The 20,809-nt window shown below is 38.4% G+C and overlaps 1 protein-coding gene across 1 annotated transcript; it reads right to left on the bottom strand.

The window, feature by feature from the left end:
• Positions 1-4,572: 4,572 nt before the first annotated feature.
• On the bottom strand, positions 4,573-20,779 carry LOC307120816 (uncharacterized protein). Its single transcript, XM_079807991.1, has 12 exons — positions 20,639-20,779; positions 20,095-20,361; positions 19,718-19,996; positions 19,220-19,504; positions 18,542-18,636; positions 17,934-17,991; positions 9,781-10,047; positions 9,406-9,684; positions 7,317-7,604; positions 7,176-7,233; positions 6,613-6,687; positions 4,573-4,674 (listed from the first exon to the last, which is right to left on the bottom strand). Exons 1-11 carry the CDS (start codon positions 20,682-20,684, stop codon positions 6,627-6,629), a joined length of 1,983 nt encoding a protein of 660 aa, XP_079664117.1. The 5' UTR covers positions 20,685-20,779; the 3' UTR covers positions 4,573-4,674; positions 6,613-6,626.
• Positions 20,780-20,809: the final 30 nt, after the last annotated feature.

The raw sequence follows: 20,809 nt of genomic DNA, 5'->3' as shown, positions 1-20,809 counted from the left end.
GTTACAAACATTTTACATTAACTTGTGTATTTAAAATAGTGCTGTCAAATCGATGAATTGCGATTACATCGCATCTAACATAAAAGTGTTTGAAGGCACTAATATTTTTTTTAATTTTTTATAGCATTAAAACCAAGTGGGCCGCACACGAACTGAAACCAACACATTTCGATCGCCCCCTGGTGGCTGCAGTATAGGTCATAAGCCCCGCCCTCTCCTTGTAATCGAATAAGACCAAGCGGCAACCTCCCCCAGTTTATCTTGAAGCCGATACAGAAGTGACTTAAACTGCAATTCCTCAACTGGCCACTAGAGACAGACTCCAGAAGGAGCAGAATCTCATTGAGCTTATGTTAAAATGCCCAACTTAACAGCAGAAGAACACATGTTTACAGTCTGGGACAAATTGTGGTTTTGGTCTATACGGCTAATTTTGCCCTTCATGACAACTGTGAGGGGGGTGAATATTTTACATTATATAAAGCCTCTCTGCATAATTAAGGGTGTGGCCACTTTGAGTGACAGGTGGATTGCCGTTTGTCTGCTGTCAATTAGTCATCACGTCACCTCAGCTCCGCCCACGTCCCGAGTCTTTGCCCATTTTCTGTTATCCAGGAGTGACGCGCGATGACGTGCTGACAAGATGGCGACGGCCGACTTTTACGCTTCAAAAGTGAGTATGTCACGGACACTACATCCATATTTTTTACAGTCTATGAATAGGACACAAGCCAAACAAAAAAAATACATTGTTTTCGGTCATTTTAGGTAGTTCTTATCACGCCGAAGTATGTTCAAGTGTTAATTTTTCCAATAAGTTTCGTTTTCGTTAATTATTCAATGGTATAAAAACAAGGTGTGGCATCATGATTGACAGCTCTGTTGGTGATTGAGTTTGCGGGAGCAGAAATTTGGGCGGGGCCTTGATGCTCAGGAGGAGGAGCCATTCAAAGAGCCATTTCGGGGGTCATTTCACTACAGTGGAAGGAAATGGAGCCCCACCATCTTGTATCTAGTCCAATGTAACACACACAGTGTCATCTTACATTTCACACCCTTATCAAGTTCTTCATTAAGAGTCTTGAGTTCCTCTTCATGTTAAAACTCTACAGGTGCTGACAGCAAATCAACGGCAATTAACCTTCTTAAGTCCGGATGTGTTAAAAAACACTTCACTCCCAATCAAATTACGGCTGTGAGACGACATGAGAGCAGTTTGAGTTCAGCTAGTTGTTTTATATTGCCATCATTGTGAGGTGTTTCAAAATGACTACATTTAAGTTAAACTAAATTTGTTTATTACACTTTGGCTCACCATTTGAGCCACAGAAATGAATGAACACCCTGAAATGAACAGAAATCAACAGAAATGAAAGCAACTGCCTAGCAACGCCCTAGTAACCGTACAGAGCATTGTAGCAACTGCAAAGCAGCGCCTAGCAAACAACTATAAAACTCTACTGACTAGATAGCATTTCCTAGGCAACACCTTAGAAAGCACATAGTGATGCCCTAGCAATCATGCAGAATACTGTAGAAATCACACAGCAACACCCTAGCAACTGCATAGTCACGTGATGACAATCACCCAGAACTTCCAAACAACTTCTTAGCACCACCCAACTGCAAACCAATGCCTAGCAACCACCCATAAAACCCTAATAATTGCATAATTCATTAGCAACAGCACAGAATACCTTACAAACCACCTATGGTAGTGATACCCTAGCAACCACCCCAAACACCCTGCCAACTGCATAACAAAAAAATAATGCCCTGACAATACAGAACACACTGGCAACACCCTAGTTACCATGCCAAACATCACAGCAATCACATAGCAAAATACTCGCAACCATCCCAAACACCCCAGCAATCACTTAGCAACACTACATAAACACTAACTGCTTAGCAATTACTTGGCAACTATCCAGAACACCTTAGAAACCACCTAGTAATGCCATCGAAACCATGCAGAACAACATAGTAAACTCAAAGCAACCCCCTAACCCTAACAATGCCCTGACAACTAAAATACCCTAGCAACATCCTAACCATCATGCCAAATACAGTAGCTATCACAAAGCAACATCTTAGCAACCAACCTTGCAATCGCCTAGCAACCACGCACAAAACCCTACTCAGCAAATCCTTGGAAACAACCCAGAACCGCCTATGAATACTCTAACAACCATGCCGAACACCCTAGCAAACACTTCTAACACCTGCATAGCAGTGCCCTAGTAACTGCATAGCAATGCCCTGACAACAATAGAGAAGGCCCTAGCAACGCCCTAGCCATCATGCCAAACATTGCAGCCATCACATAACAGCAACTTTCCTGGCAGCCCCCTAGCAACCACCCATAAAACCTTACTGATTGCATAGCTATTCCATGGCAACAAGCAGAACACCTTGTAAATCTATTAGTAACACCTTAACAACTACTTTTAACACCCTACCAACTGATTATGCCCTGACAACTAAGAACACCCTAGCAACACCCTACCCTCAATGTAGCACTTGCACCCTAGCAACGTAATCGCTTAGAGACTGTTAAAAAACTGCCAACTGCATAGCAACACCAAACAATAGAAGAGAATCTAGCGACCACCTATGTAACAATACCCAAGAAACCAAACAGAACACCATAGCAATTGTATAGTAACACCTAATAAGTGCCCTGACAACAATGCAGAAGTTCCTAGCAACACCTTAGCCATCATGCCAAAAATTGCAGCAATCACATAACAGCAACCTCTCTGGAAGCCCCCTAGCAACCACCCTTAAAACTGATTGCATAGCTGTTCCATGGTGGCAAGCCAGAACACCTCAGAAATATCCTAGTAACACCTTAGGAACTACTTTAACACCCTAGCAACTGAATAGAAATGCCCTGACAACTAAGAACACCCTAGCCACAATTTAGTAATTACACCATAGCAACGACCCTAGTAATCGTCTAGTGGCCATTATAACAATTGCCAACTTTATAGCAACTACTTAGAAATCACCTAGTAGCACCTTAGCAACTACTTTTAACACCCTAGCAACTGAATAGCAATGCCCTGACAACTAAGAACACCCTAGCAACACCCTAGCCACAATTTAGCAATTACACCCTAGCAACGACCCTGGTAATCGTCTAGTGGCCATTATAACAATTGCCAACTTTATAGCAACTACTCAGAAATCACCTAGTAGCACCGTAGCAACTACTTTTAACACCCTAGCAACTGAATAGCAATGCCCTGACAACTAAGAACACCCTATCCACAATTTATAGCAACGACCCTAGTAATCGTCAAGTGACCATTATAACAATTGCCAACTTTATAGCAACTATTTAGAAATCACCTAGTAGCACCTTAGCAACTACTTTTAACACCCTAGCAACTGAATAGCAATGCCGTGACAATGAAGAACACCCTAGCAACAGCCAAGCCACAATGTAGCAACCACCTATGTAATAATAGCCTATAAACCAATCAAAACACCATAGCAATCCCTTGCAAAAATTAACCATTTTATTAGAGTAAAAATGTAGTAACCATAGTTTTTCAACAATACCATGTTTAAACTGTGGTTATTGTAGTAAAACACAAATGGTTAATTTGTGATTAACATTTTTTTTTGCAGTAAAACCATGGTTATGGCATAGCAACACCCTGGCAACCAAAGTTTAAATAGACGGGGGGAAATTCTACATATTAAATCTAGTTTCTATCTAAAATAAGTGCAGTAAATAGTAAATTTAACAGCTAAAACTGTGGCGTTTGAGGCAGAACACGTGCGGTGCATAAGTGGTTCTTCTCCAGAGGTCAGAGATGACAATGTGAACCTCCTGATGAGAGAAACTGAAGATGTGATTTGGGCTGGGAAATCTTCAGGATTTCTCAGGAACTGTTGGCCCGTGGCGAGCAGCGGGGAGTGTGTGTGTGTTTACTCGCCAGCGTGTTCATCTTCCCTACCTCTCGTCGAGCTAATGGCCGCTGGAATCCCGCTGCAAGCACTCAGGCCTCCGAGAGCGAGGAATAATCCTGCTGGGAGGAAAGACGAGGAGAGAGAGGGACCCTCGCTGTTTGAAACAAGAGGGCAAAGGAGGTGAGCCAAAACACGCCGGCAAAACCTGTTTATATTCCTCCCGAAGCGCCACGGTGTCACACAGCCAAAAAGAGCCTTACGTGCTGGAATCTCTCTTCATTTTCATTACCAAGAACAATATTTCAGCGGCGCTCACACCGGCCCCATGAGGTGGAAAATTACGCGATTTAGTTTTATCATCTGAAACACAAGTTTAATTTTCTGAGAGACAGTGAAGCGATGGAGGGAGACCTTTAAAAGACACAACGCCTATTTTTTTCGGCTTTACATTGTCTTGCATACTGTTAGGACAAAAGAGAACTGCAAGTGTTATTTCATTTTTTAATGTTTACACATTTAAACTTATAAAAGCTTTTACACTAGTAATTAGTGGAGTTACAACTTGAAAAAAATGCATGAAAATGTATATTTATAGGACATTTTCTTCTAAAATAAAAGCATGTTTTGGTCACACAAGCAGCTGGTGTGGCCAAATATGGAGAAAGGCAGTTGATTGGAGGAAACTCTTCAAAGATTTTTGTCACTGTAGCTCCGCTCATTTCAACAGATTGTCTGCTCAAACTTTAGTTTCTGCAAAGTAATGTCATAAAGATTAAGTGAGAACAATATGTATGGCCACTGAAACAGCATGTGACCAATCCCAAATCCCAAATTCATGGAATTATACATTGAAATTGTAAAAACAGCTAATTCTGCAAATCTCTTCATCTAAAATGTTGCTTGAAGACAAACATTTGGCTTTGACTGTTTTTGAACATATAGCTTTTAAAGCGTACACTCAAATTCGTTAACTATTGTCAGTTGCCTTAAATCAGTCAATTATTAACAATATGTCGATTGAAGACATTTTGGAGCAAGTTAACACTAGCAAGTTTATCATCAAAAGTTTTTCATCAGCCAGAAATGTATCATCAGTCAGAGATTGTGGAATGCGTTACCCTTAAGTATTAGGTCTGCACCGTCCATATCTGTTTTTAAATCTAGGCTAAAAACTTACCTTTTTGAACAAGCATATAGCCAATAGTATATTGTATTGTATTTGGGATTCTATTGTGTTGGTACTACGTATGTGATTATGTACATTGTTGTAAAGCACACTGTTTAGTTGCGCTATAGAAATAAACGTGACATTGACATGTAGCTGCAGTAATTCAGTAGTTCGGAATCATTTCCAGTTGTGATTTTAACATTAGTGAGGCATTGACTCTATTTAGGCTTTCCTGTAGCTCAAACAATAGAGCAATGGCGCTAGCAATGCCAAGGTCATGGGTTCGATTCCCAGGGAAAGCAAGAACTGACAAAATGTAAAAAATGTGTACCTTGAATGCAATCTAAGTCACTTTGGATAAAAGCGTCTGCCAAATGCATAGATGTAAATGTAAATTTAAGTCCACCTTACTGGAATTTCAATCAAATGCGTTAAAATAATCACTGTAAAACAAAACTTGTGAATGATTGTGTCATTACTCAGCACATTCCTATACGGAGCCCTAAAGGGACATGATCAAAATATGAGATAGGAGGAAAACGTTTATTTCAATGTTTTATGTTTCCCCGAGAAACGTTACATTCTCTTGCAAGTTTTGTGTTCCCACAAGAAACGTTACGCTCACTCGCAAGTTTTGCGTTCCCCTGAAAAACATTATGTTCACTTGCAAGTTTTGCATTCCCCGAGAAACTTTACGTTCGCTCAGAAGTTTTGTGTTCCCCGAGAAACTTTACGTTCTCTCGCAAATTTTGCGTTCCCACAAGAAACTTTATGTTCGCTCAAAGTTTTGCGTTTCCACAAGAAACTTTACGTTCTCTCACAAGTTTTGCGTTCCCACAAGAAACTTTACGTTCGCTCAGAAGTTTTGCGTCCCCACAAGAAACTTTACGTTCTCTCGCAAGTTTTGCGTTCCCACAAGAAACTTTACGTTCTCTCGCAAGTTTTGCGTTCCCCGAGAAACTTTACGTTCGCTCAGAAGTTTTGCGTTCCCACATGAAACTTTACGTTCGCTCAGAAGTTTTGCGTTCCCACAAGAAACTTTACGTTCGTTCAGAAGTTTTGCGTTCCCACAAGAAACTTTACATTCTCTCGCAAGTTTTGCGTTCCCCGAGAAACGTTACGTTCTCTCACAAGTTTTGCGTTCCCACAAGAAACTTTGTTCGCTCAGAAGTTTTGCATTCCCCAAGAAACTTTACGTTCTCTCGCAAGTTTTGCGTTCCCACAAGAAACTTTACGTTCGCTCAGAAGTTTTGCGTTCCCCGAGAAACTTTACGTTCGCTCAGAAGTTTTGCGTTCTCACATGAAACTTTACGCTCTCTCGCAAGTGTTGCATTCCCAGAAGAAACTTTACATTCGCTCGCAAGATTTGCGCCGTTCTTTAACAAGCATCCTCCCATATGTTTTCCTATCACCATGCCCCTTTAGGTGCCCCTTACATTCCCAACATACTTCAGCTGATGGAGCCACTAGAATGAAAAATAAGAGCAGTTCAGAGAAAAGAAATGTCAGCGTATACTTACTTGCTTCATACGGACTACAGTGCAAAAATGAATACTCCCATCACACACAGAAGTATATGTATGATTCTGAAGGTCCTTAAAATACAAAAAAATGTTAGATTGAATCAATTAAAAAAATGAATATTAAATTACAAACAATCTAAATGATAGTTACAAATATTGTCTTGGCACCTACAGTAACTGAAATAGGTTTAAGTTATTCCACCAATGTCCACTCATTACATTCATGAGAACAAACACTGCAATGAATAACAAATAAATGAATTACAACTAAAATTTTGGTCTGTCTCTCAAACAAAGCTATCATTTGATTTCGGAAGACTAAAAATACGCTGTAGGGCATCCATAGCATCCAAAACATCCATAGGACTGCAGCACAGGAAGAAGGTAAACCAAAATAAGTTAACAAAATGCAAATGAAACATGAAAACACTTAATATAGAAAAAAAGTGCATTCATAATCTGGGCTCATTTGTTCGCCTGTATATTGTATGCATCATAAATAAGTTATTGAATTTGATCTTTTAATATCACAGTCTTCTACATTAGGACTTGGTACAAACTTGGTTTGTTGACTGGCGGTGGAAGGAAAGCCTAGTTTTGTCCACCGGGTGGGCAGTCCTATATGAGTGGGATGTCAGGTGAAAACCATGTTAAAATGGCATAACCATAAAAACATTATACTGTACTATTGAACAACTTACTGTAATTAGTCTTGATCTCATAGTCAGTCAGAATCTTCCGGATGGTTTTATCCTGGTGCTTCACCACACAAGCATACCGGTTCTGCTTCCATTCGCCTGGAGTAACACGAAGGGTAGATGTCTTCTGGAAGGTCCCATCCTCATTTGGCAGTGTCTCTCCAAGATCCACATCCCTTATAGTGACTCCATTTCTTAACCAGGTGATAATCACTTCTGATGGGTAGAAACCTGTGGCACGACACGTTACTGGAGAGGAGGGATCCTTCTGTAACAGATACACTTCAGGAGCTAAAAAAGATAGAGAGAAACATGAGGAAAATATTGAATACTTCAGATCAGATAAATGTACGCATAAAACTACATTTTGTTTTAATGAAGCCACCTTGAGAAAACAGAGAGAAACAATGACTCATTATTAGAGATGCACAGATGTATCAGCTGCCGATATGGAGTGATATAAAACCGTCAGCTAATCGGCTATAGCATGAAAAAGGTCAATATAAAACGATGCAAAGGTTTTGCAAGAGAACGCAAGAGCATTGACATATTTTTTCCTCATGTTTCTCAGTAAAATGTATTCAATGAAAATTATTTGATGATCAAAATTTTGATGAATGAATCAAAAGCAGGTCAGCACTTTTAAATCAAATCGCAATATAGACTAGTGTCTGTGAATATTAAACCACTTTTTTTTAAATATGAATCCTGCATTTTCTGAGTGTCTCTGTGTGGATGAATGGTGCAGATGCGCTGTTTCATTTACCACACACACAAACACTAAAGCATGCATGACACTCGCAGTGTTTTCAGCCTCTGCCGTGTCACTATATGATGTCATGAACGATGAACTAGTGGTGTCCCATTTCTTAGGGGAATATTTTTCACCCCTATCTCTTGAAACTTTACATTCGCTTAGAAGTTTTGCGTTCCCACAAGAAACTTTACGTTCGCTCAGAAGTTTTGCATTCCCCGAGAAACTTTACGTTCGCTCAGAAGTTTTGCATTCCCACATGAAACTTTACGTTCTCTCACAAGTTTTGCGTTCCCACATGAAACTTTACGTTCGCTCAGAAGTTTTGCGTTCCCACATAAAACTTTACGTTCTCTCACAAGCTTTGCGTTCCCACAAGAAACTTTACGTTCGCTCAGAAGTATTGTGTTCCCCGAGAAACTTTACGTTCGCTCAGAAGTTTTGCGTTCCCACAAGAAACTTTACATTCTCTCGCAAGTTATGCGTTCCCACAAGAAACTTTACGTTCTCTCACAAGCTTTGCCTTCCCACAAGAAACTTTACGTTTGCTCAGAAGTTTTGTGTTCCCCGAGAAACTTTACGTTCGCTCAGAAGTTTTGCATTCCCCGAGAAACTTTACATTCTCTCTCAAGTTTTGCGTTCCCACAAGAAACTTTACGTTCGCTCAGAAGTTTTGTTCCCACAAGAAACTTTACGTTCTCTCGCAAGTTTTGCGTTCCCACAAGAAACTTTACGTTCGCTCAGAAGTTTTGTTCCCACATGAAACTTTACGTTCGCTCAGAAGTTTTGCGTTCCCACATGAAACTTAATGTTCTCTCACAAGCTTTACGTTCCCACAAGAAACGTTACATTCACTCAGAAGTTTTGCATTCCCACATGAAACTCTACGTTCGCTCAGAAGTTTTGCGTTCCCACATGAAACTTTACGTTCTCTCACAAGCTTTGCGTTCCCAGAAGAAACTTTACGTTCGCTCAGAAGTTTTGCATTCCCACATGAAACTTTACGTTCTCTTAGAAGTTTTGCGTTCCCACATGAAACTTTACGTTCTCTCGCAAGTTTTGCGTTCCCACAAGAAACTTTATGTTGGCTCAGAAGTTTTGTGTTTCCCCAAAAGAAACTTTACGTTCGCTCAGAAGTTTTGCGTTCCCACAAGAAACTTTATGATGTCATGAACGGTGTACTAGTGGTGTCCCATTTCTTAGGGGAATATTTTCACCCCTATCTCTTGCCACTCTCATTCAAAAGGCAAGGGGATGGGGAAGGATGTAAAATAGAATTGGGATTGGGCCTAAAAGATCTACTTGTTGAACAAAGCAAATGTTTGAGCCACAAAGTACCTATTCTCTGTACTTCTGCTTTCCTTAAGGCCAGGAACTTATTCAGCCAGTAAACGCACTCGTGATTGTAGTATTGGTTCAGAAATTTAAGCTGATCTTGGTCATTATTCCACTTCCTCATTAGGGGAAATCCCTGTGCTACAGCTGTGATGTATCTGAGCTCCTTCAGGTCCAGTGAGATGAAGTTCTCTCCATCATAAGCGTGCTGATCAAACCCATGTGAGTCTTCAGTCTCATCATCATAATTACATCCATACATCCTCTGATACGTGTGAACACCTGAGGAGAAAAGAGGCGCCATAAGATCTGCTCTTTTTTATTGTGCACGAGGTCATCTTTGACATGTAGTATGTAGTATCAAGCATTTTAACTCACCATATGTGTGATGGAATTGCTCCATTAGAACATGAACGTTGATTTTGTAGATCTGCTGAACTTGTTTTCTGATCTCAGTGTATTTCTTCCACAGTTCTTCCGATGCAAACTCCTCCATCCAGTCCTGTTTGGGAATCAGCTTCATTGTGTCACTGTCATAATAATCGATCTGTTGTCCATCCAGTGAAGTTACAGCAGAAAACTCTGGGGTTTCTTCAGTCATCTTTCCATTTATTTCAGTGTATTCGGTGATGAAGGTGTGCAACTCTGACAACACAAAGACATAAAGCTCTCAAACACGGTTAAACACCACATACAGTGTCCTGAATGAAATTACTGTTCAAGTCATTCGGTTTGTTTTCTTTTAATTTTGAATCAGATATTTTAGTAATCATCATAAATAGGAAACTTTTCGGACAAAAGAGATTTGGTTTTGGAGGGACAAAATCAATAATGAAACTACGCTAGCTCTGGATTGACAATATGAATTACTTGATTTGAATCTGTAATGGTATGTTTTCTTGAATCTAAAATCTTTATAGTTTGTGCTGGTTTCTTTTGATGCGTGAACAAATGATCACTAAACATTTGAAGCGCCTGCCATTCAAAAAGCTTTGATACTTCAACTTTAAAATTCTGTCGATTTTATTACAAAATTCAAACAATACTTGTGGTTTTGGCGCTCTTTAATGCACTCGGACAGATTAGCATATGGATAAAGCACAGATCTTCTCTTCCTCTTTACTAGTTACAGCAGGACCGTTGAAAGAAGGCTCTATTTAACCTAACATTTACCTCAGGAAAGCTATTCAATGTCCATAAACTCAATAGATAACTCTAAAGAGTATTTTGCTACATATATGCACTGTATTACATATTCATTAGGGCCCGAACACTGATGGTGTGAGGACACTATTGTAATTTTTCAGTCTATTCTTCTTCTTCTCCCAAATGAATTGCAATTTTTGAGGGGCTAAACATACTCGAAAAATTTGCACACGCGTCAGAAGATTTACGTCTGTTATGGGTTTCAGAATTAGGAGTGGCAAAATTGCTCGATTGCGCCACCTACAAAATTTAAATTAAGCGTCATTCACGCTACTTTTCACGTACAAGTATGAAATTCGGTACACACATGTAACAGCCCAATACCTACAAAAAAAGTCCCTGGGAGCAAAATCTGAAACCCAACAGGAAGTGAGATATTTCGAATTTTCACTGCAACATTTTTTTCCGTTTTTGCCATTTCCAGACATTGTATTTTAACGAACTCCTCCTAGAGATTTAATCAGATCATCATTATATTTGTTCAGTCTAATCTTAAGGCCTTGGTGATGTTAAATTGAGAAGATCTTGAGTTTTCGCTGAAGGCCGTGTCCGTGGCGGCCTCACAAAGTTCGATGTTTTGCCATGAAACAGGAAGTTGTTGTAACTCAAGCATACAATGTCCGATCTGCCCCAAACGTCACATGTTTGATAAGTGCCCTGGCCTGAACACATCTATATGCCAAAATTGAGTTATAGTCATAATACCACCAGCTGGCAGCAGGAAGTGCAGCATATACAAATGACTGATATAGTCCTCCTTTTTTTATATACTTAAATGCATATTGCCCACGAGCTTGCAGCTTTATTTGTATTTCTACTTTTACATAATTAGTTTTCATGACAGATTTATTCAAACATCCTTCCAGAGAAATTTTAACCAGGACAGAGGTGTTTTATTAGATGGTGAGCGACTGTTTGGATACATTCATCGAAATTCATCGAAAACTAATCATTGTTATACAGCTCAACACAGTAAGTCTTATTGTTTAAATCTGGTTTTCTTGATTTACCGTAGGTTTTACATGCCTAATATCAATCTAGCTCACTGCAGTGTGCAACACGTATCTCATAGCATCCGCCGTTAATACATTCGCTCATCCATGAATATGATTTCTGCCCGAGTCCCGTCGGATATTTTTCCACCGGCTGTAGAGGTGAAGACAACAACTCCCATGATTCCACAAAATCAAGGCGTCATCAAGCTATGCCTATTGAATAAGCGACATCTAGTGGCGAAAATTACATATTGTGCCTTTAAATGTTTGTAGAACTCAGTTTTAGCTTTTATGAGAGTTGATCATAATATTATAAATTTTAACATTTTAGCGGCTCAATTTTTGTGATGTCAACTTCAAATTTGGAACAAAACACGTGGCTTTGATTTTATAGCAATTTTAGAGTAAAAATTCTATTGTAAAACATTTTGTATAAAATATTTTTGTTTTAGTTCAGTACGTTTGCTTTACAGTAAATATAAATTTAAACTTTTCACAATGGAAATAGCAAGCACTAAATCTAACTAGTTAACTAATTTAGCCTGGATGTTACAAAAAATAAAAGGAAATATTACATCAGATTAAAAATGCCTCATGATTTTCTGTCAATTCAACAACTAGTTGAAGTAACTGAACTAAATAAAATGTAAATATTAATTGAACAACTTAGACTAAACGAAAGTTAGAAATGTTGTCTTGGCAATAAACTAAATTAAGTGTATGTTGCTAAAATGATTACCTAAATAAAAAAATAAAAAAAAGATCTGAAATAAAAATAAATCAAACCTAAACAGAAATATCAAAAAAGCAATAAATGACAAAAACAAACAAACACATAAACTAAAAAATATAAAAATAAAAGCCAATTCAAAATAGAGTAACACAGAGTTCAACATACGGAAGTAGCTGAGCAAGCAAGGCCTTGCAGAGAATTCATCGTTTAAATGACTTTACAAAATTAATCTCACCTGAGCAAACCAAAGGTACATAGATGAAGAAAATGATGAACTTCATTGTGGACGGAAATCCTTGTATTTGACTGATTATGTGTAGTCGTCGAAGAGCGCTGTAAAAACTCTTTAATCTTCACATCTGAATGGACAGGAAGAAGCGGTTTCTAAAGGAAACCACAGAACAGAAGTCACTGATGCTTTAGATAAACACTTTCACTAGGGAAGTTGGACAAGCTTTTACTCAAATCAATGCACACAGCCAGCTAGCGTTGGGTCCCCGAACTCTGTACTTTTTAAGGGCACCCACCGAATTATGTCGGTACTACAGAGTACCGATTCACATGAAATCAATCGGTGCCAAATTTCTGTACATGAGAACACATCTGGTGATATAGTGTCTGTGAATATTAAACCACCCCCCCCACACCCCACCACACACACACACACTGAAGCGTGATGCTCGCCAATGTCCGAATATGGTGCTAATTTGGAGCGCGTTAAGTAGAGCCGCGATATCAAAACCCCGCCCACACTCCCGCAGTATCTGGTAAGGAATAATTGACGTTGGGCCGTTGAATTATTCGAAATATAATGCACACCCAAGGTGGTGAAGCGGTCAGGATGCCAACACGTTTCTGTGCGAGTGTGTGTCCATAGCCTGTATGTGTGTGTGTTTGAGTGGGAGAGCAGAGAGAGCGGGAGAAAGAGTATGCATTTTGTACACAATTACACATAATTTTGTGGGGAAAACATGGACATATTAATTGGTGTTTTTTTATCCTGTTGTTTACTATATTAATTTGCTTGGTCAGTGTCGCTGTGGGTTTTGGTTTTTTTTTGCTGTTGAATTTTAAAAAATGATTGTGATTTTAACGGTAAAATACTGTAAAAATGTTACAGTTGAAACCGGTTAACTGGTGAACAGAAAGTGTCCATACTATATACAGTGAATAACTGTAATAGATCTAACCTTATTAAATGTAATTTTACGGTAAAATACTGTTACATTTACAGTTTTTGGAAGTGAAAAATAACGTAATTGTGTGATTTACAGTGAAAACCCGTAAATTGACATTCCCAGAATTCCCAGCGTGTAACGGTTTCTTCTTAGTTTTTTCTAATCAGTTATGTACATTAGGGTTTTATGTTACATCTAATGTTGTTAAACTAATGTTATTATTCATGACGTGTTACCGTGATTGTGTGAATGACTACATATGAGTATTGTCCTCCATAAAGCTTTGATTGATCATGTGACTCTCATTTCCGCTGTGATTGGTGGTTGTCAGTATATATCAAAGGCACACAGATATTAGTATTTCAATAGGGTGGTAATTTAACATTATTTCAGTTAATGAAATACGTTTTATTACCGTAATTTTTTTTATAGTGTACACGTAAATTATTACAATATAAACCTTTAAATTATACGGTTTTGAACTGTAAAATAAACGTTTTTTAAACCTTTAAATTATATGGTGCTGTCCCGTAAAACCTAAAACATTACTGTCGTATTTTTTTACGGTAAAGTTCTGGCAACCACAGCTGCCGTTTTTTTACCGTAAAGTTTACTGTGACGTTTTTTACAGTGTGACATGCATCCAATTTAATTTGTCAACTGCTTACATTCGGTTAAGACACAGCCGACTGTGTTATTTATAATACTCGCTATTTTTTGGCATACATTTATGCGTATTTGTCAGTTCAAGTGCAAGACGAGCTCTCTGTACGCGCGCTATGGATGAAACGCCATATGCCGCACATTTGTTCAATGCAAAACAGTGAATCTAATCACCATACAAGCAAAAATGTTCAGTTCAAGAATGAAAAAAGGGTTTTGCTGTAAGACTGCACAAATGTAAACAGAAAGGGCAATCTATATCTTTCCATAAGCACAGATTTTACACAGAAAGAAAAATACTGAAAAATGCCTATACACACTCTTCAGTTTAGGGTGAAGTCATTATACATTAACGTTTTGAAACAAATTGTGTCGTTTAACGGAAAACAATGTGAATGGCGTGCCAAGATTTTGAACAACTCTGCGCTCATGCACGACCCCCTTTATTCTTAACCGTCTGTTTGGCAACTAATGTTAATATTCTCTTTATATTCATGATACATGAACAATGTCAAAATAAATGCTTATTTCAATAGGAGGTGAAATGGAAGTAGCAATCTAAATTTTGGGGTGGCACACCCTGACTGCACCTGACCAGCAATTGGGTTGTTTTAACCCAGCGGTTGGGTTAAATGTTTGCTTAAAACAACCCAATTACTGGGTTAGTCCATTTAGAGTGTGGTCAGTGGCTATGCCGCCCCGTACACAACAAACTGAGATGCTCTGTGTATTTTGACACTTTTCTATCAGAACCAGCATTAACTTCATGAGCAGTTTGAGCTCTAGTAGCTCGTCTGTTTGATCGGACCACACGGGCCAGCCTTCGCTCCCCACATGCATCAATGAGCCTTGGCTGCCCATGACCCTGTGGCCGGTTCTCCACTGTTCCTTCCTTGGAGCACCAACAAATGCATTATGTGGTGTCGTGTAGATATTATTTATGTCAGTCCAGTTTGGATTTTTAAAAGTTTTCTACAACCCCAAATCAGAAAAAGTTGGGACAGTATGGAAAACGCAAATAAATAAAAAAAGAAGTGATTTCTAAATTTACTTTGACTTGTATTTCAAGGCAGACAATATGAACACAAAATATTTCATGTTTTGTCTGGTCAACTTCATGTCATTTGTAAATATGCATCCTTTCCTATCATTCAGACCTGCAACACATTTAAAAAAAAGTTGGGACAGGAGCAATTTAGGGCTAGTAATGAGGTACAATGGTTAAATAATGATGTGATTTGAAACAGGTGATGTCAACAGGTGATTGTAATTATGATTTGGTACAAAAGCAGCATCCAAGAAAGGTCTAATCCTTTAGGAGCAAAGATGGGCAGAGGATCGCCAGTTTGCCAACAAATACGTGAGAAAATGATTGAAATGTTTAAAAACAATGTTCCTCAAAGAAAGTTAGGAAGAGATTTGGATATTTCACATTCAACAGTGCATAACATAATTAAAAGATTCAAGGAATCTGGAGGAATTTCAGTGCGTAAAGGACAAGGGCGCAAGCCTAAGCTGAACAACCGTGATCTCCGATCCCTCAGGCGGCACTGCATCAAGAATCGTCATTCATCTAGAAGCGATATCACCACATGGGCTCAGGACTACTTTGGCAAACCTTTGTCAAGTACCACAATACGTAGTTACATCCACAAATGCCAGTTAAAACTGTACTGTGCCAAAAGGAAGCCCTATGTTAACAGTGTCCAGAAGCGCCGTCAACTTCTCTGGGCTCGGAGGAATCTGGGATGGACCATCACACAGTGGAAACGTGTACTGTGGTCAGATGAATCAGTATTTCAGGTATTTTTTGGGAGGAATGGATGCCGTGCCTCCGGACCAAAGAAGAAAAGGATCATCCAGACTGTTACCAGCAACAAGTCCAAAAGCCAGGGTCTGTCATGGTATGGGGTTGTGTCAGTGCCCTTGGCAAAGGTAACTTGCACTTCTGTGAAGGCTCCATTAATGCTGAAAAGTACATTTTGGAGCATAATATGCTGCCTTCAAGAAGACATCTTTTCCAGGGACGTCCATGCATATTTCAACAAGACAATGCAAAAGCACATTCTGCACACATTACAAAGTCCTGGCTGCGGAGGAAGAGGGTTCGGGTACTTGACTGGCCTGCCTGCAGTCCCGACCTGTCTCCAATAGAGAATGTGTGGCAACGAAGACCCCGTACTGTTGCCCAACTTAAGACTTGTTTGCAGGAAGAATGGGACAAAATTACACCTGAAACACTTCATCACTTGGTGTCTTCAGTCCCTAAACGTCTTTTAAGTGTTGTGAAAAGGAATGGCAACATTACAAAGTGGTAAATGCTTTACTGTCCCAACTTTTTTTTAAATGTGTTGCAGGTCTGAATGACAGGAAAGGATGCATATTTACAAATGACATGAAGTTGACCAGACAAAACATGAAATATTTTGTGTTCATATTGTCTGCAATGAAATACAAGTCAAAGTAAATGTAGATATCACTTCTTTTTTTCTTTTTCTTTTGCGTTTTCCATACTGTCCCAACCTTTTCTGATTTGGGGTTGTAGGTAAAAGGCAAATACAACAATATATCTGACATTATCAACAAGAAAACTATAACACCATATTTTTAATAAATACAACTTTAAGTGCATGGAAAAGACTTGGGACTCGTATAAACCCAGTATAAATAACAGTATATACCCATAAACCGTAATCTGCATAATACATTCATGCCGTGGTGCATTCTGGGAATTGTCTGGCTATCACCAAACCAAGCTCAATTTAAGATTGAACATTGGTCTGGGGAGTCTGCTCTGTATTTTCTACTGCACAAGAGGCGTGATAAACGAGCATAATTCAAATGACTTTATAAGCAATTGGATAGTCCTTCAACCAATCAGACCCCAAGAGGCGTGATCAACGGGCAACAACCTATCACTTCTCTATCCGTCATCGTGATAAACCCGCCAATAGCGCGCCAGGTGGATAAGCCAGTCTGTGATTGGTTCCCGTTAAAGTGTAACAGAAGCAGTAGAAATTAATGTACAGGTTTCCAGACTGAGTTGCAGGGCGAAATCAAATCGCTGGCAGATCAGGCTGGATTTACCCAGTCTATTCTGGGAACTTTTCTATTCTGGAAACCCATTTATTGCACCTGTCACAAGATAAGACTAATAACGAACTCACATACTGAAAACATAGGCCTACTTGAAAAATTTTTGTAAATGCACACTATTTACAACTTTGTTTATAAAAGGAGAACTGCACGTTTTCTTTAACGTTCGGTTGTTAATTCCAATTTGAAACTCACAAAAATGCTATAGCTGTCAAACTATTAGTAATCAGTGAACTTACAACTTGAAAATAAATAGTGTATTTACAAAAAAGAAGTGACTTTTCATTTAAAGTACATACAAATCACACGCAGCAGAACATCCAAGATGCCCATTACAGCTGATATTAACATTAGTTTCATATTCAGACAGTCTCTGGATGTTTTGAGCTGATTTGCATTCGCACTAATACATCAGTGTGTTTTTATAGACTCAACACCACACTGTTAGAAAGTGTTCTTTTTCTTTGTTTGCTTGGGCATGTCGTATCTTGTTTGGGAAAACAGGTCCATGACGTCCATACTCGTGAATATTATTCAACATTAAACATGTTTTGGTCACACAAGCATGCTGGAAATCATCTGATCTCCCACATCCTGAAGATCAACAACCAGACTGAAATCTGGAGGAAGTCCAGACGATTGGAGAAACTCTTCAAGAACCTTTGTTGATGTAAATATTCTCTTTACTTTCACTGGGTACCGGCTCATGCTTTGGTTTCTGCAAAGTAATGTAATAAAGATAAATTAAATAAGGTTATTTTAATTACACTATATGACCACTGAAATTTTTGCTAATAATAATTGTTGTTAGTTGCATCAAATGCCCAATTGACATGGTTAGACTCTTTTTATTTAGACTAGCCTGAATAAGAGTGGACTATTGTTGTCCATATAATTTCAATTACTGAAAACTAGATTAAGCATCCAAGTGCTTGGTTGAATTAACAATGTCTAATTTCTTGACATTTGAAGACGTTTTGGAGTCAGTTCACACTAGCTTTCTAAAGTCTGTTATCACATGTAAGTTTGATAGTGATGGCTATTGATGATAAGGCTGTGCAGTTCATAACATTCAAAAATAATAGTCATTTTTTAATATTAGTGAAGCATTAGCTCTGTTTCTATCAAACACATTAAAATGTCGGTGTAAATCCAAACGTTTGAATGCTTGTCATTGCTCAGGACATTCTCATCATCCTACAGCTGATAAAAAAACACCTGAATGAGAAATAAGAGCAGAAAAAAAAGACATGTAATCATATACTTACTTTGTAAATAATAAAGAATACAGTACCAATAGCCAGGGCTATGACTAATCCCATCAAACACCACAGTGTAATACGCAAGTATGCGTTTATAGGTCCTTCATAAACAACAACAAAAAAAAAACACATAAAAAATACAATAATATACAGAAACAGTGATACAAGGCTTAAACAGCTAACTGATGAAATAATAACCAATATTAATAACAAGTTATTAATTAGTTAGGTCCAGGATTAATATCATTAACAAAAAAGGTTAATTGAAATCAATCTGAAATCAAATAAAATATAAATATATGATGAAAAACAAACTAACAAACTTTTTGCTGTATGCTATGCTTTATGATCTACAGAAGAGAGTCGCACAGATTTAGACCGACATGAGGGTGATTAAATGATGACAGAATGATCATTTTCAGGAGCACTATCCCGTTCAACCTGTTAAAGGGTTAGTTCAGCAAAAACTAAAAAAGTTCTATCATCATGTACTCACCCTCATCTCATTCCAAACCGGTAAGACTTTCCTTCATCTTTGAAACACATTATATTTTTTAAGGAAATCGGAGAAATATCTGTCCCTCCATTCAGATCAAATGACCTATTAGCTAAATGTGGTAAAGATAAGATCAACTTTGTAGCAAGTATATTTTAAAACCATAAACACTACACTTAACAACTTACTGTAGTTAGTCTTGATCTCATCTTCAGTCAGAATCTTCTGGATGGTTTTTCCCATGTGCTCCACCTCACAAGCGTACTGGCTCTGCTTCCATTCGTCTGGAAGTTTGAGGCTAAGGTTCCTCTGGAAGGTCCCGTCCTCATTTGGCAGTGTCTCTCCAAGATCCACATTCCTTATATTGACTCCATTTCTTAACCAGGTGATAGTCACTCCTGATGGGTAGAAACCTGTGGCAAGACACGTTACTGGAGAGGAGGGATGCTTCTGTAACAGAGACACTTCAGGAGCTAAAAAAGATGGAGAGAAACATGAGAACATTTTTTAATACTTCAGATCAGTGATTGAGTTATGCTAATTTGTTATGTTTTATGTTTAATGAAGCAATGCATAAGAAAAGAAAGAGTTGCATTTGTATAATAATATACTCAATATAATAATAATAATAATAATAAAAAATGATCTACTTGTTGAACAAAGTGAACTTCTCAAAGCCAACATACCTCTCCTTTCTAAATCATATTTCCTTAACTTCATGAGCTCTTTCAGCCAGTAAACGCACTCATGTTTGTAGTATTGTTTCAGATATTCTAGCTGTGTTTTGTCATTATTCCACATCTCCACTGTTTGCATTGCCTGTACTACAGGTGTGATGTATCTGAGCTCCTTCAGGTCCAGTGAGATGAAGTTCTCTCCATCATAAGCGTACAGATCAAACCCTCGTGATTCTCCAGTCACATCATCCCAATCACATCCATACATCCTCTGATACGTGTGAACACCTGAGGAGAAAAGAGGGTGCCATAAGATCTGCTCTTTTTTATTGTGCACAAGGTAATCTTTTGACATTTAAAATGTAGTATAAAGCATTTTAACTCACCGTGTGACTGATTGAATCGCTCCATTAGAAGAGGAATGTTGATGTTGTAGATCTTCTGCACATATTGTCTAATATCGTTGTCTTCTGTCCACAGTTCTTCAGATACAAACTCCTCCATCCAGTCCTGTTTGGGAATCAGCTTCATTGTGATACTGTCATAATAATCGATCTGTTGTCCATCCAGTGAAGTTACAGCAACAAACTCTGGGATTCCTGCAATCGTCCGGCCTCTTATTCCAGTGTATGTGGTCATAAATCTGTGTAACTCTGAAAAAAAACATAACCAACAACACAAAGACATCAAGCACTCAAACATGATTAAGCATTTTATAGTGTCAAATCAAATAACAATGAAATACCACTATCCAAATTAATATGAATTGAATTTGAGACACTTATCCCACTGAAATTCATAGTTTACTTTTTTTTAATCTATTCTACTAAAAAATCTCGTGATTTTCTGTCTGTTGAACACACGGAAGAAGCCAAAGGCCTTGCTGACAGAGAATTCATCATTTAAATGACTTTACAAAATGAGTCTCACCTGAGTAAACCAAAGGTACATAGATGAAGAAAATGATGAACTTCATTGCAGATGAAAATCCATGTATATGACACAAATCTTTGTGCAGTTGTCAAAGAGCGATATAAAACTCTTTAGCTTTAGCCACATCTGAATGGACAGGAAGAACCGGTTACTGAACTAAAGTTACGT

This window comes from Gobio gobio (genome assembly GCF_949357685.1).
Source record: "Gobio gobio genome assembly, chromosome: 24".
NCBI classification, from domain to species: Eukaryota; Metazoa; Chordata; class Actinopteri; order Cypriniformes; family Gobionidae; genus Gobio; species Gobio gobio.
The sequence above is the reverse complement of the archived record's forward strand: the minus strand, read 5'-3'. Positions and strand labels throughout refer to the sequence as shown.